This window comes from Bos javanicus, chromosome 4 (assembly GCF_032452875.1).
Source record: "Bos javanicus breed banteng chromosome 4, ARS-OSU_banteng_1.0, whole genome shotgun sequence".
Taxonomy (NCBI): Eukaryota; Metazoa; Chordata; class Mammalia; order Artiodactyla; family Bovidae; genus Bos; species Bos javanicus.
The window spans coordinates 49,242,017-49,258,044 of NC_083871.1; the positions used below are offsets into that span (position 1 = coordinate 49,242,017).

The window sequence follows — 16,028 nt, forward strand, 5'->3', positions numbered from 1 at the left end:
TTCACTCCTTGTACAAACCCACTGACTCCTGAATCTACCAAGATACCCCTGACTGAGTGTGCTCACCTCCCTGTATGAACATTGCTAGGCCTGCATCCTCACAGATAACAGGAGGCCCAGCCTGATAGGTAATCTGGGTCCTTGGTCACTGTTGGACTTCTGAAGATGGGGGGAATGAAATTTCACAGTTTTTCTGGTCTCTTAGGACATGTTTAAGATAAAGCTTACTGCAAATAACTCCACTTTCAACAGAGACCAAAGTAAACTAGGAAATGCTAGATAGAACAAGGTCAAAAATATTAAGCTATTATGTGCCTTATGTTGTGTTGAACATTATTCTTGAAGCCTCAGGTTAGAATGTGTTAGAGAATTCTGCAAGCCATTCCTCACAGGTCAGCCAAGTTGGATAAAGATACTTCAGTCATCCTTGTGTGAGGGTGAATATAAGCTTGCTTTTCTGAAAAAAGAAGAAACAGCAGGTCTGGAAATAATTGCATAAGGGTTGAATGAGCCGCTCAGTACCTGAACAGAGAATTCTGCTTATGATATTACCGGTTGTGATTATTCATGAAAGAATCCTTCAACAAATGCTGGGCATTTGTGGATTCCTCCAGGAAAGACTGTAAGGTTGTTGTAAGATGGATTTCCCTGGAACGGAGTTAACATCCCTTTTGTTATAAACTTGTGCTTTGGATCATCTGCCTGCTCCTCTTTCAAAAAAAAAGAAAAAGGAAATAATGAATATAAATAATTGGAGGAGGAAACAATGGAAAAGAAAGAAAAATAGAAACTTCAGTTTACAAATGCCAGAGATGGCTGGGTATAAGATGCAGAAGGGAGGGATGTCCCTAGTGATCCAGTGGTTAAGATTCCATGTCCCCAGTTCAGAGGGCACAGGTTCTATCCCTGGTTGGGAAACTAAGATCCCACATGCTGTGTGGCCAAAAAAAAAAAAAAAAAAGATAGAGGCTACAGAAAGAAAATGACAAGGTGTTGGCAGAGTTCAGAATTAGTGATACTCAAGCTACCGTGTACCTACTCAATTATGTAAGTAAATCATGCAGTCCATTTCAAACTGGATATGTTTTCCTACCATTCACTCTGAGTGGTCTGTCTTGATAGACAAGGGAAGTCTTTCTGCTTGCTGACTAAATTGGCTCTGTGTCCCCATTTCCTCCCTAACAAGAAGGAAGACCACATTGAAAAGTTCTGCCCAGATGGTGAGAGTTTTGAAAGCTACCCCCAAGCTTGATCAGATTCGTTACTTAGAACCTATTTCCGTATGTAAAAATGAAGCCATTATAAAACAAAAGTAACACTTTAAGGGTTGATCTTATATATGCACAGAAGTTCTGGTAGGAGGAAATTCCTGACAGCAAGGGGTTTGTTATATTCATAGAGACAAGATGAATTAAAATAAATTTGGCACCAAAAGTTAACTAATGAATTTCCTCATATGTAATACAGGTATAATTTTTAACTTATGGCTTCATACACCCAGTAGGAAGAAATTCTTTAAATGAAATGGTTCTAAAATTCTCCAAGCATAGTAGGAAATATAATAAAATATTACCCATTTCTGAAAAGTTTTATTATCTTGATTTGCCTGGTCAGAATACTAGGCTGAAATATGGAATCATAAGTGTATCCATATTTTAAACATATTTTAGTTAGTATTTTAATTTAATTTATTAAACTATTAATAAGTTAGAATTACTTTTCAGTGCTTTCTTAAGTCTCATTTCTGTATCTTGGAATATTAATACAATCTGACTACTTCAGTTTATATGGGTGAGTTTTATTTCCACATATATTAAGCTTTCTTTTGTATAACTTTTCATAAGAGATTCTGAATAAATATTCAATATAGGCAACTGATATATTCATAAGCCTTGTTTGATGTAATTGTGTAATGTAAACTGATTTTGGTTTTTGCAACTCACATTACATTTATTTTATTTTTTTCATATTACATTTTTAATACAGTCACAGATGCTTTTTATTCAAAGGTCTAAGTGAGACTCATAGATTTCATGAAAATCCTATAGTGATCATTTTTGTAAGGTGAAAATTTTTAGGGTTGGGATAGTTGTTCATATTGTTCTTAAGTTTGAATTTTTCCATCTTGCGTTGAAAGTAAACCTTTATTGTGTAGACAGTTAATTGAAGTATTATGTTTAGCTCATGAATTAATGAGGGTCATCATCAAGAAATTTGATTATATAAAGAACTGGATAGCAATACCTTCAAGACTCCGAGTTATTTAGGGCTGTAGTACACAGCCCTAAGTGTGCTAAGTTGCTTCAGTCGTGTCTGACTCTTTTTGACCTGATGGACGATAGCCGGCCAGGCTCCTCTGTCCATGGGATTCTCCAGGCAAGAATACTGGAGTGGGTGGCCATTTCCTCCTCGAGTGGATCTTCCTGACCAGGGAATTGAACCCACGTCTCTTACGTCTCCTGCATTGGCAGGCGGTTCTTTACTACTAGCAATGGGAAGCCTGCACTGCTATGGTAGATGCCTTAAATTCTTGAGTTGTTGTGTCTGCTTGTATAGTTTCTGATTTGTTTTCTTTTTCACCTTGCTATCACTGGCTTCATCTTGTTACTATCAATGTATATGCCTCTAGCAATTATACTGCCTCTGAAAAGTGTTCAAAGTAAACATGCTAGTATTGGGTTTAAAGCAAGGACAAAAATACTGGGTGAAAATCCAAGAGGCTTCCCACAAGTCAGATTCTTGAACTCTAGTTCAAGCACTTGGTGGAATGTATTTTGCTTACACAATGGCTTCTCCTCTCATCCCTTACTCTTGAAAGTTTTCCAAAGAATGAGGTTGCTGGCAAGATGACTCCTACGTTACTTGGTGATCACTATACATAACTGTTAACAGATAGTTGTTATAATTATTTGAAGCAATATTTTATCTTCATATGAAATACATATCTATAAAAGGACTCATTCAAAGGAAAGTAACCTTCACTGGGAGTTTACTTGTCTGGAAGAACCTTCTAAAGTCATGCCTTCTATGGAAGTTCCTATAACAATGGTATTAGTATTCTCTCTTGAGAGTCTTCCTTACTAATCTCCCTTGAGTCCCAGAAACCTCCTATTTACAAAATAAACTAGTTTTTCTTGAATTGGATTTATGTCCACTTGGAAAGAGTTCAGTTCAGTTCAGTTGCTCAGTCATGTCCAACTCTTTGCAACCCCATGGACTGCAGCATGGCAGGCCTCCCTGTCCATCACCAACTCCCGGAGTCCACCCAAACTCATGTCCATGGAGTCAGTGATACCATCCAGCCATCCCATCCTCTGTTGTCCCCTTCTCCTCCTTCCCTCAATCTTTCCCAGCATCAGGGTCTTTTCAAATGAGTCAATTATTCTCATCAGGTAGCCAAAGTATTGGAGTTTCAGCTTCAACATGGGTCCTTCCAATGAACACCCAGGACTGATCTCCTTTAGGATGGACTTATTGGATCTCCTTGCAGTCCAAGGGACTCTCAAGAGTCTGTACTCAGCTTTCTTTATAGTCCAACTCTCACATCCATACATGACTACTGGAAAAACCATAGCCTTGACTAGATGGACCTTTGTTGACAAAGTAAAGTCTCTGCTTTTTAATATGCTGTGTAGGTTGGGCATAACTTTCCTTCCAAGGAGCAAGTGTCTTTTAATTTCATGGCTGCAATCACCATCTGCAGTGATTTTGGAGCTCCAAAAAGTAAAGTCAGCCACTGTTTCCCCATCTATTTGCCATGAAGTGATGGGACCAGATGCCATGATCTTAGTTTTCTGAATGTTGGGCTTTAAGACAACTTTTTCACTCTCCTTTTTCACTTTCATCAAGAGGCTCTTTAGTTCCTCTTCACTTTCTGCCATAAGGGTGCTATCATCTGCATATCTGAGTTTATTGGTATTTCTCCCAGCAATCTTGGTTCCAGCTTGTGCTTCTTCCAGCCCAGCGTTTCTCATGATGTACTCTGCATATAAGTTAAATAAGCACTGTTACAGCCTTGATGTACTCCTTTCCGAATTTGGAGCCAGTCTGTTGTTCCATGTCCAGTTCTAACTGTTGCTTCCTGACCTGCATACAAATTTCTCAAGAGGCAGGTCAGGTGGTCTGGTATTCCCATCTCTTTCAGAATTGTCCACAGTTTATTGTGATCCACACAGTCAAAGGCTTTGGCATAGTCAATAAAGCAGAAATAGATGTTTTTCTGGAACTCTCTTGCTTTTTTTTTTTTTGAAAGAGTTAGTTTTATTTAAATGATCATAGTTCAAGTTTGAACTAAGTACCAAATTAATTTCCAAAAATTTCTACTTGACCTATATATCAATTCAATAGCTTTTCTTTGCCATAAAGAATGGATGAATCCATATGTATCTACATATGAAGAATTTTAGGAATTTTTATTAACATCTGTATCATTCATGTTTAGTGAAAGTTTAACCTAAAATATTGGTTAACCAGGACTTTTGATTTCTGTTTTTAATCTCAATAATACATATCAACATGATGAAAATTAGGTCACTTAGTAGCACCTGTAAAGCTACTTAAGGTATAAAATTTTAAAGCTTTTCTGCAAGCAAAAGACAGTATATGATGATATACTTTCTTTTAAAAGATATCATTTTTATTGTAAAAAATACAGATAAGCTAAAATAAGAAAGCAGAAATCACCCATACTTTTGCCACTCCAAGTTAACCATCATTACCAACTTGGTATTTACATTGCAAGGGTTGGAAGTTAATGGTGTTTGTATTAACAAACACAAATTAAAAATTTTTTAATTTTACATGAAATTCTTAAGTGCTCTTTGATTATGATGTGATTTTTAATACAGGAGGTATATGAAATTATTTTTTTTTACAGACACTGATTGAGATTTTTCAAAATATTAGTAACACTAATCTTGCTGATTTCATTGCTGGATTACTCACCATTATCATCTGTATGGCAGTTAAGGAATTAAATGATCGATTTAAACACAAAATCCCAGTCCCTATTCCTATAGAGGTGATTGTGGTAAGTAGAATGTATAATTAGAAAAATTCAGCATTAATTAGCTTTGTAAGAAAGGAACTGTTCAAACAAATGAACTTTTTTAAAACCTTTTTTGTTTTATTTCAGACAATAGCAGCTACTGCCATTTCGTATGGAGTTGACCTGGAAAAAAAGTATAATGCTGGCATTGTTAAATCCATCCCAAGTGGGTGAGTATGGAGTTCCTCTTAGGCATTAATAATACATTGTCAGTACCTCCTATTTAAATGAAACAAGCTTCATTTCACTGGTGATCCTTCAATAGTCTCATGCGTATGATCTTAAAGAAATATCCCATTTGTGCAAACTATCAGGTAAAGATCAAGTCATTTGTTTAAAAGCAGCACTATATGCTCTCTCTTTTTCTTTACATTCTTAAAACATGGCAGGACATGCACAGTTAACTCCAGACTCCTGATTTAAACTCACATATACAATTACAGTATAAGCAGAATCATGGTGTGTAACGCTTATTGTACTGAGAACAATCTGCTTAAAGAAAAAGGGAGATCTGGCCTAAATTCTCTTCCATATAATCAGCTTAGGATAATAATTATATCATTTGTTCCTATAAATAAAGTGCATGATCTTTTGGTTTGATATTTTGATAGTCTGGTGAATTAAAAGAGTAAGGAACTAAGAGTCTTTGTCCTCTGTCATCATCTATTTCTGTGGCCCTGGGGCAGAGGGGGGTTCTCCTATAGTGTAAGTGTTAGCTGTTCAGTTGTGTCTGACTCTTTGTGACCCCGTGATTGTAGTCCACCAGGCTCCTCTGTCCATAGAGGTCTCCAGGCAAGAATACTGGAATGGGTTGCCATTCCCTTCTCCAGGAGATCTTCCTGATCTGGGGATCAAACCCAGGCCTCCTCCATTGCAGGCTGATTCTTTACCATCTGAGCCAGCAACACAAAGATAATAACAAACCACTGAAATCTCAGCTTCAGCTTCTTGTAAAACACCAGTGAGATCCTTCATAAAGTGCAGAGTGGACCAAGGGCCCTACATCATAATTTGATCATATGACAGTGAAAAAGAAACGCAAATGTTTATTAGATTTGTAACATTAACTTACAGCATTCATGACTAGACTTGCTATTAGATGACAAGTAAGTACCGGTTTCCCTTCCATTGAATAGTAGCTGAGGGACCTATAACACTCTGTGTTTTTCATGCTCTTAATTGAAATTCCTCAGCCCAGCCCCGCCCCGGGGCTTATTCCACGGGGAACTGCTGCCATGACATTAGATTAATTGTATGATTTCTTCTAATCTATTTAAAAAAAAGAAAGAAAAGTTACAACTGGCTACATGGGGCTTAATTTATGTATCATCCATTCCAGTGTTTCACAAACTCACTTTTTTCTATGAATCACAGGAGGTCTTGTTAACACAAATTCCTTCCTGGTTCTCATCCTGAACCTAATTAATATTTTTCAAAGGGGCTTCATATGATTCTAATGATTAGGTAAGTTTGGGAAACTTTACGTTAGAGGATCAACATTTTGATAGTGAATCCTAATGCTGGTATAAATTTAGTAATAAAAAGATGCAGTGTGGCTCCTTGAGTTCCAGTGTTTTCACCCTAACAACTAGATTATTTGAGTAGTTACAAGCAGCTACATTAAAAATATATTTTATAGATCCACATTGTCAGGTTTCCTAAGGTGTAACTCTTAGAGGAGGTCCATGGCAAATGCCCTGTCCCCTAGGTCCAGGTTCTATTACTAGATTTTGGGCACTCCTTTTTGCTGCCACAAGTGATCCTTTCTGGCCCTATCAAGAGATTTCCTGGATACTCTCCTGCTGAAAATGGATCTCAAGCCTCTTACTGTTGGGTTAGTCAAGTTGAATGCTCTGACAGACCACCTGTTATGATTGGTCGGTCTGCCTCACCTGCCTGGCCCCCGGGATATATATATATATATATAAGCTCTTCCACAAGGGTAATGATCTCACTTGTCTTGTTCAGCTTTTTGATACCCCAGAAATAAGTATAACAACATTAACAAAAACTGAAAAAGAAAGCATGATGTGGAGAGATTGGAAAAGGGCAAGGAAAGGAGCGTGAGATGAGAAGGGTGAAATAAAGAGGAACAAAAGAGTGATTGTGGAACTTAACCTTCCAATGGTTAAGAACCCTCACTTTCAATGCAGGGGCATGGGTGCTGTGCCTGGTCAGGAAACTAAGATGCCACATGCTGTGTGGCGCAACCAAAACAAAACAAAATATAGATTGTGCGTGCCCACCTCTTCATCTCCTCCCCATGTCAATCCCCCAAGAAGGGAGTAAAAGCACAGCCATTACTGGCAGTTTTCTTTAATCCCATTGAGAGTCAATGCCATATGTCAATATTGCTCAGTGTCCAATGACACCGTCCCCCAAACCATAACCACTTGCCCTACTCCCCTACTGCCTTTCTTGGCCAAATATACAATTTCTCCAAGTGTGGTCAGCTTCTGAGCATCCCACTGGGATTCACCCAAACCAGGGCCCCCTATTCTCTCACTAACTCTTTTTCTTAACCAGCAGGCTCTAAGAGGGCAAATCAGATCTGGCTACTCAGGAAATCATCTAATATCTAACATTCACACTCGGACCTACTAAGTACTTCACTCTTCTGGGCCTCAGTTCCCTAATCAACAAAAAGAGAAAGGTAGATTCAACAATTTCTAGGATATTAGATTTAGGATAATACTTTGGATAATATTAAGATATTAGCAGGTTCTAGATTTCTATGGCTTTCTATAAGAACCTTATTTCTACATTACCACTTCCAACTATAGGGGAAAAAGTGTAGTTTCCTATGAAAGGAGCTTCAGGTGTTAGGTAGGTCAGGGAGATTATTATTATTTTTTTTTTTCGGCCAGAGAATTGGCCATACAGATAATCATCAAGATGCGGCATAAGAAAGGAATCATCTCTGATTTTCATACTTGGGGATGATTGCATACTTATAAACTTGTAAATTTATTTCTTTATATGGTTGGTGAGTAGCTTTGGTTTTGTCAAATAGTAACTGTTTGATCCCACAACTATAGTGACTATGGAGCATTCTAATAACCATATACATTTAATCTTTTGGGGGTACTCAAGAAGATTTTCAGTATCATGGCTCTTCGATAAGGATTTTCCACTTCTCTGTTTCAGCATCTTACATTCTTTGTCTCTGTAACAGACCTGACCCACTTCTTATACAGGGTAAATCTCATTTAACGGCCAGGATATCATTTAAAGATATCCTAGATATCAAAGACCTTTGATATTAAAGACATCAAAGACCTCTAAGATGAAATTGTAAGGAGAAACACTAATGTGTGAGATGGTGCAGCATAGGATTATATGGTATTAAAAAATCAGTAATGACAGGTTTCTTCTTGTCAGAGTGTAGATAAGGCAGCACCTAGTCTCTCAAATAGGGAACAAAGGAATCAGCCAGTGAGATAGCACCTACTTCTGACTGAAAATTGTAAAAGCAGGTGCTACCACTTATCCATCTTATGTACCTCTTGTTCTCTTGGGTTAAATTCTTTCATGTCTGGGTTGATGTAGATCAACCCAACCCATGGCTGGGTTGATGTAGCATTTGGTGAGGTGGGGGAAGAGCATTGTAGTCAAATTGTCACAGCATTTTTCGTTTAAAAACTAGGTTTTTGCCTCCGGCAATGCCATCTGTGAGTCTGTTTTCTGAGATGCTGACTGCATCATTTTCCATCTCTGTGGTCGCTTATGCCATTGCAGTGTCTGTAGGAAAAGTATACGCCATCAAGCATGATTACACCATCGATGGGAACCAGGTATGGTCACCCTTTTGCTGAACTGGTTTGTAGGACTGCAAATAAGAAGAAAATATGGGAAAGAATTTGTTGTCTGTTAAAGAAGGGATTGGTTTCTCCCAACCATCTTTACTGAGTTGGTTTCTCTCCTGTGTGTGCTAATTTGAAGTTATTTTGAAATATGCATGCTGTATCACTTCATTTTTAAAATATATTTTGTTGTTTATATATCCATATTTTATTATATATCTGAAAGATAAGAATGTAAAAAAAAAACATAAGCATGATACACCATTATATTTTTAGAAATACTAGCTATAATTCCATAATATCATCTAATATCCAGTCAGTTTTTAGGTAGATAACCACAATATCATTATCACAACTAAAAAAATGAATAATAATTCTTTAATAACATCAACTATCTAGCCAGTTTTTAGGTTGTCTTGGACGGAGGAGCCTGGTGGGCCACAGTCCATGGGGTCGCAAGGAGTCGGACAGGACTAAGCAACTTCACTTTCACTTTTCACTTTCATGCACTGGAGAAGGAAATGGCAACCCACTCAAGAGTTCTTGCCTGGAGAATCCCAGGGAAGGCGGAGCCTCGTGGGCTGCCCTCTATGGGGTCGCACAGAGTCGGACACGACTGAAGCGACTTAGCAGCAGCAGTAGCAGCAAGTTTTTTGAACAGTTGATTTGTTTGGCTAAGTATCCAAAAAAGCTCCATGTGTTATATTAGCTAGATACATCTCTTTTTTTATTTTACATTTTTTAAAGATTTATTTTTTTAATTGCGGTATAGTTGATGTCCTATATTATATAAGTTTCAGGTGTGCAACATAGCAATTCACAAGCTTTAAAGGTTATACTCCATTTATGGTTCTTAGAAAATAATTGGCTATATTCCCTGTGCATCACTTTACCTTTTAAGAAAAAAGTCAAAGTAATCCTAATTTTTAAAAAGTTAATTCATAAAAGTTAATTTAAAAAGTTAGATCATAAATAACATTTAAGCTTAACATATTAGGAGCAAGTTGGAATAAGAATTCTTCATGTAATCTAGTAATTAAAAAATTTTTTTTCTTGGTAATTTTTTTAAAGGCAGCTATAATATGGCAAAAGATTGCCACAAACATCAATGATAATAGTTGTGACCACTTTAAACTGAGGTAGTTCATTGTGCAATTAATTACAGGTTTCCCCATATCCAAAAGTAGAGAGTTCCTATGAAAATCTTCTTGAGCTGAAGTGAAGAAGCAGTTACCTTAAGACACATCTTGCAAACAGATGCACAAAATACACTGAGATGAACAGGTGCTCACACAGTTCAGAGCAATGGTGGCTCCGTGCTGAGATGCTGAGTGTAGCTTCCCGGGAAGGAGCTTGGTGCTGCCACTCTCTCTGCTTGGGGAGCATGCTGCCTTTATAAGGGGTTGCTGCAAAAACAAACATTTTTCGCCCTTTTTCATAATAGCAAAAATTCTCTTGAGATTTCTTTGAGTTAGCAAAAACAAGTAACTAACTTAAATAGATCTTTTATAAAAGCCAAGTGTAAACCAAACTTTTGAAAAGCGGGGGATACCAGTAACAGATACAAGATGGGTTTTGTATCTGATCCATTCCAGCGTGATCCATTACCACGCTGATTTTCCACTGCTTGCAAATCTGCAAGTCTTGTTTGTGTCCATAAACACAGCATAGCAATTACAGCAATTAAATGATTAGTCATCAGAATAATCATTCTCCAAGTCATAATATACTTCCTAGCAAACATCCAACCTCAGAAAAAATATTTTATGTGAGAGTTACAGATAGGCCACTCACCAGGAAGTAAGATAAAGCATTTCAGCAAAAGATAAGTCAATCTTCAGAACAGTTGAGAGCAGTGAAGCCTCTCTCAGGCTTTATGGAGCCCAGATTCCACATGTCTTTCAAGGTCTCCAAGCACCTTTAATGGTAAGAATTAAACTGGGACTCCCAGGCAGGCTGGGCTTGGGAGTTTGCTTTCTTAATGCTCTTTGCTTGACAAGAGTCTTCCAAAGATTTGATTTGTAGCATCACTACCATTCATTCTCTCTCTCTCTTAGGAATTCATCGCCTTCGGAATCAGCAACATCTTCTCTGGATTATTCTCTTGCTTTGTGGCTACCACTGCCCTGTCCCGCACCGCTGTCCAGGAGAGTACTGGGGGAAAGACACAGGTACGGGGTGGCGATGTGGTAATACCCATCTGCTGCTGCTGCTGCTAAGTCGCTTCAGTCGTGTCCGACTCTGTGCGACCCCATAGACGGCAGCCCACCAGGCTCTTCTGTCCCTGGGATTCTCCAGGCAAGAACACTAGAGTGGGTTGCCATTGCCTTCTACAATGCATGAAAGTGAAAAGTGAAAGCTAGAATGATGTAAAGAATGAGTCAGGGGAATGGTGGCTCAGAAAGGCTTGCACAGGAACTCAGGACAATTAGCCTTTGAAAAAAGTAAAACTTGCACATCCCATTCTGATTCCACTTGGGACCTCTCCATCTCTGTGACGATGATCTACCCCCTCCCTGTAAACCTCTCTTTATAGTTTTATGATGCAGTAAGTCTCAAACCTTTTTGTGTTGTTGCCCAGCTGGCAGATAGATCCACTTACTTGCTTTTGCAGGGATGATAACAGTTGATAATGAAGGTGCACATTTTTTTCTATTTGTTATCTGGGAATAGAGAAGGCCTAGTAAGATCTCTTTGTGGCTTAATGAGTTATTCTGTCTTCAAGAAAATGAAAAGCTGTCTATTTACATTTCCTTTACCAAGGATCGGGGGCTTCCTCCAGAGGCCTTGCATCTGACAGAACCACAGTTTGCTAGCTAAGCATATGTCTGTTACACACTTTGTAATTTCTTCCTGAGAAAAACTTTTGTTCTTGAAGTTCTGAATGTGGGTTTGATCTTGCCTTTAACTGTGATTTTAAGTTGTGGCCTTCCCCCAAACCAGCATCCCAGTTAATCTCTGAAAAACTCCTCCTTCACTAGGCCAGATAGTTCAGGATCTGTACTCAGGCCATCCTTTTCAGCAGGACATGAGTCAGCTATGCCAAACCGAATGGAGGGGGTGAGGGGCAGGCTCAGGGATTGTGTTTCTGTTAGGTCTGGGGAGTCTTCTCCTCCCAACACAGAAAGAACTATTATTTAAGAGTAAATAGTACTTTGAGACTGTAAGGAGCAACAATCCAAAGTAAATAGTTTAACACACACTATCTACACACAGTCTTCAAATAGGACTTTTTTTCCAGGTAGAGACACAAATAAATATAAAAAAGAGAGTAACTGAGAAAATGAATGACTCCAACAGTGAGTGGCTCAGGGAGAGTTTGATTTGTCCCCAAGGTGCCCAGGATGCTCCTTTCCCATTCATAACAGATCTTTGTGACAGAGTCAGAGGAATTGGCCTTCTCCAATTTCTTGGCTCCTGATGAACAAACATTTACTTTTAATTTTCAGAATTACCCTATTTAAAGTCGAGTTTCCTTCTCCATTTTTCTGAAGACATTTCTAGCTCTGAGAGAGCAAATAAAACAATACAGCCTCAAACAGGAAGCATAATCAGAGATCTGTGGTCAAGGGGAAAGTCAAGGGGAAGGTTGGAGGTGATTGCCAAAGTTGCTCCTGTGTTCAGGGGCAGCTGTTAGCAGTGAAGTTTTCTGTGGCTTCCACTGGACATGGAGACCTGACAAGCTCCCCAAGGCACATGGCTATAAGTGGGTGCAGGCAGATCCCCAAGAGCTGATGTTCACTGTCTGCTAACTCCAGGCTCAAATGGGGACAGCCCTCTCCCCCTTCCCTTCCCCCCACGAATGCCCATGCAAAGTGATCCCTTGGCAGAAGGTTTGGGGATAATAGCATTCTGGTAAGCTAATACCCCCTGCCACACACTGGCATGTATTATATTTAGGAATGAAGGATGCCAGGATTTCATACTGAAGAATGAAACAAGCACAGAAATCACTTGGTATTTAATTACTGAAATGTATACTAAATTCTGGGGTTAAAAGTCTAAGTGTCTGGACTAAAATCCAGGAACTAATGACCAACTAAACTGGCAAGTCTTCCCTTGTTCTTTGACTTTTCCTGCATTTTTCGTGTTGGGGCCTCAGTTTCAGTATCTATGCAATGGGGGGTAATCATTGTATCCACCTCACAGGGACACTGTATAGATTAAATAAGCAACTGTTTATAAAATTCTGGCACATACATGTTGACTGTTGATTGTTCCAGTCATTAAGTTCTCAAGGTAAGAATAATGCCTTAGTACCTATGACACATACATTGTACCTGACACATAAGAAACATATTTGCTGAATGAATGGATGGAATCATGAGTGTCAGTGGATATCAACTAATTTCAGCACATCTATAGATACTCAACATTGCAACCTGTGCTTTCTCTCATCCCCATCTGACTCCTAATGATTCATGAAAAAATAATTCTGATGACAAACTATTCTCTAGCCCTGGTTATCTTCTCACTTAACAGAAAATTAATTGTCTAGCAACTGAATCTGCTCATAGATACAAAATATACAGCATTTCTTGTCAAATAAGTAATTTTCCTGTATAAATTAAGTACAGGTAGTGGGTCCCCTTGTAGATTTAAAAAATAGTAACCAAAATTAGTCTTGGTCCCCATCAGTTCAGTTCAGTCGCTCAGTTGTGTCTGACTCTTTGCGACCCCATGAATCGCAACACACCAAGCCTCCCTGTCCATCACCAACTCCCGGAGTTCACTCAAACTCACGTCCATTGAGTCAGTGATGCCATCCAGCCATCTCATCCTCTGTCATCCCCTTCTCCTCCTGCCCCCAATCCCTCCCAGCATCAGAGTCTTTTCCGATGAGTCAACTCTTCGCATGAGGTGGACAAAGTATTGGAGTTTCAGCTTTAGCATCAGTCCTTTCAATGAACACCCAAGACTGATCTCTTTTAGAATGGACTGGTTGGATCTCCTTGCAGTCCAAGGAACTCTCAAGAGTCTTTTCCAACACCACAGTTCAAAAGTATCAATTCTTCAGTGCTCAGCTTTCTTCACAGTCCAACTCTAACATGCATACATGACCACTGGAAAAACCATAGCCTTGACTAGATGGACCTTTATGGGCAAAGTAAAGTCTCTGCTTTTGAATATGCTATCTAGGTTGGTCATAACTTTCCTTCCATGGAGTAAGCGTCTTAATTTCATGGCTGCAATCACCATCTGCAATGATTTTGGAGCCTAAAATGATAGTCTGACACTGTTTCCACTGCTTCCCCATCTACTTGCCATGAAGTGATGGGACCAGATGCCATGATCTTAGTTTTCTGAATGTTGAGCCTCAGCCAAGTTTTCACTCTCCTTTTTCACCTTCATCAAGAAGCTTTTTAGTTCTTCTTTGCTTTCTGCCATAAGGGTGGTGTCATCTGCATATCTGAGGTTATTGATATTTCTCCTGGCAGTCTTGATTCCGGCTTGTGCTTCTTCCAGCCCAGCGTTTCTCATGATGTACTCTGCATAGAAGTTAAATAAGCAGGGTGACAATATACAGCCTTGACGTACTCCTTTTCCTATTTGGAACCAGTCTGTTGTTCCGTATCCAGTTCTAACTGTTGCTTCCTGGCCTGCATATAGGTTTCTCAGTAGGCAGGTCAGGTGGTCTGGTATTCCCATCTCTTGAAGAATTATCCACAGTTTATTGTGATCCACATAGTCAAAGTCTTTGGCATAGTCAATAAAACAGAAATAGATGTTTTTCTGGAACTCTCTTGCTTTTTTGATGATCCAGTGGATGTTGGCAATTTGGTCTCTGGTTCCTCTGCCTTTTCTAAAACCAGCTTGAACATCTGGAAGCTCACGGTTCACGTATTGCTGAAGCCTGGCTTGGAAAATTTTGAGCATTACTTTACTAGCGTGTGAGATGAGTGCAATTGTGCGGTGGTTTGAGCATTCTTTGGCATTGTCTTTCTTTGGGATTGGAATGAAAACTGACCTTTTCCATTCCTATGGCCACTGCTGAGTTTTCCAAATTTGCTGGCACATTGAGTGCAGCACTTTCACAGCATCATCATTTAGGCTTTGAAATGGCTCAACTGGAATTCCATCACCTCCACTAGCTTTGTTCGTAGTGATGCTTGCTAAGGCCCACTTGACTTCACATTCCAGGATGTCTGTCTCTAGGTGAGTGATCACACCATCGTGATTATCTGGGTCATGAAGATCTTTTTTGTACAGTTCTTCTGTGTATTCTTGCCACGTCTTCTTAATATCTTCTGTTAGGTCCATACCATTTCTGTCCTTTATCGAGCCCATGTTTGTATGAAATGTTCCCTTGGTATCTCTAATTTTCTTGAAGAGATCTCTAGTCTTTCCCATTCTGTTGTTTTCCTCTATTTCTTTGCATTGATCACTGAGGAAGGCTTTCTTATCTCCCCTTGCTATTCTTTGGAACTCTGCATTCAGATGCTTATATCTGTCCTTTTCTCCTTTGCTTTTCAGTTCTCTTTCTTTTCACAGCTATTTGTAAGGTCTCCTCAGACAGCCATTTGGCTTTTTTGCATTTCTTTTTCTTGGGGATGCTCTTGATCCCTGTCTTCTGTACAATGTCACGAACCTCCATCCATAGTTCATCAGGCACTCTGTCTATCAGATCTAATCCCTTAAATCTATTTCTCACTTCCACTGTATAATCATAAGGGATTTGATTTAGGTCATACCTGAATGGTCTAATGGTTTTCCCTACTTTCTTCAATTTAAGTCTAAATTTGGCAATAAGGAGTTCATGATCTGAGCCACAGTCAGCTCCCGGTCTTGTTTTTGCTGACTGTATAGAGCTTCTCCATCTTTGGCTGCAAAGAATATAATCAATCAGATTTCAGTGTTGACCATCTGGTGATGTCCATGTGTAGAGTATTCTCTTGTGTTGTTGAAAAAGGGTATTTGCTATGACCAGTGTGTTCTCTTGGCAAAAATCTATTAGCCTTTGCCCTGCTTCATTCTGTACTCCAAGGCCAAATTTGCCTATTACTACAGGTGTTTCTTGACTTCCTACTTTTGCATTCCAGTCCCCTATAATGAAAACAACATCTTTTTTGGGTATTAGTTCTAAAAGGTCTTGTAGGTCTTCATAGAACCGTTCAACTTCAGCTTCTTCAGCGTTACTGGTTGGGGCATAGGCTTGGATTACCATGATATTGAATGGT

At 39.0% G+C, this 16,028-nt stretch overlaps 1 protein-coding gene across 1 annotated transcript in view; it reads left to right on the plus strand.

Annotated features, from left to right (window-relative positions):
- The window catches only part of SLC26A4 (solute carrier family 26 member 4), a 60,097-nt gene that overhangs the window by 14,845 nt on the left and 29,224 nt on the right, over nt 1-16,028 (plus strand). Inside the window, exons 6-9 of the mRNA XM_061413992.1 lie at nt 4,877-5,029; nt 5,135-5,217; nt 8,694-8,841; nt 10,908-11,021. Coding sequence (XP_061269976.1) covers nt 4,877-5,029; nt 5,135-5,217; nt 8,694-8,841; nt 10,908-11,021 — 498 coding nt within the window. The remainder of the gene's footprint in view (nt 1-4,876; nt 5,030-5,134; nt 5,218-8,693; nt 8,842-10,907; nt 11,022-16,028) is intronic.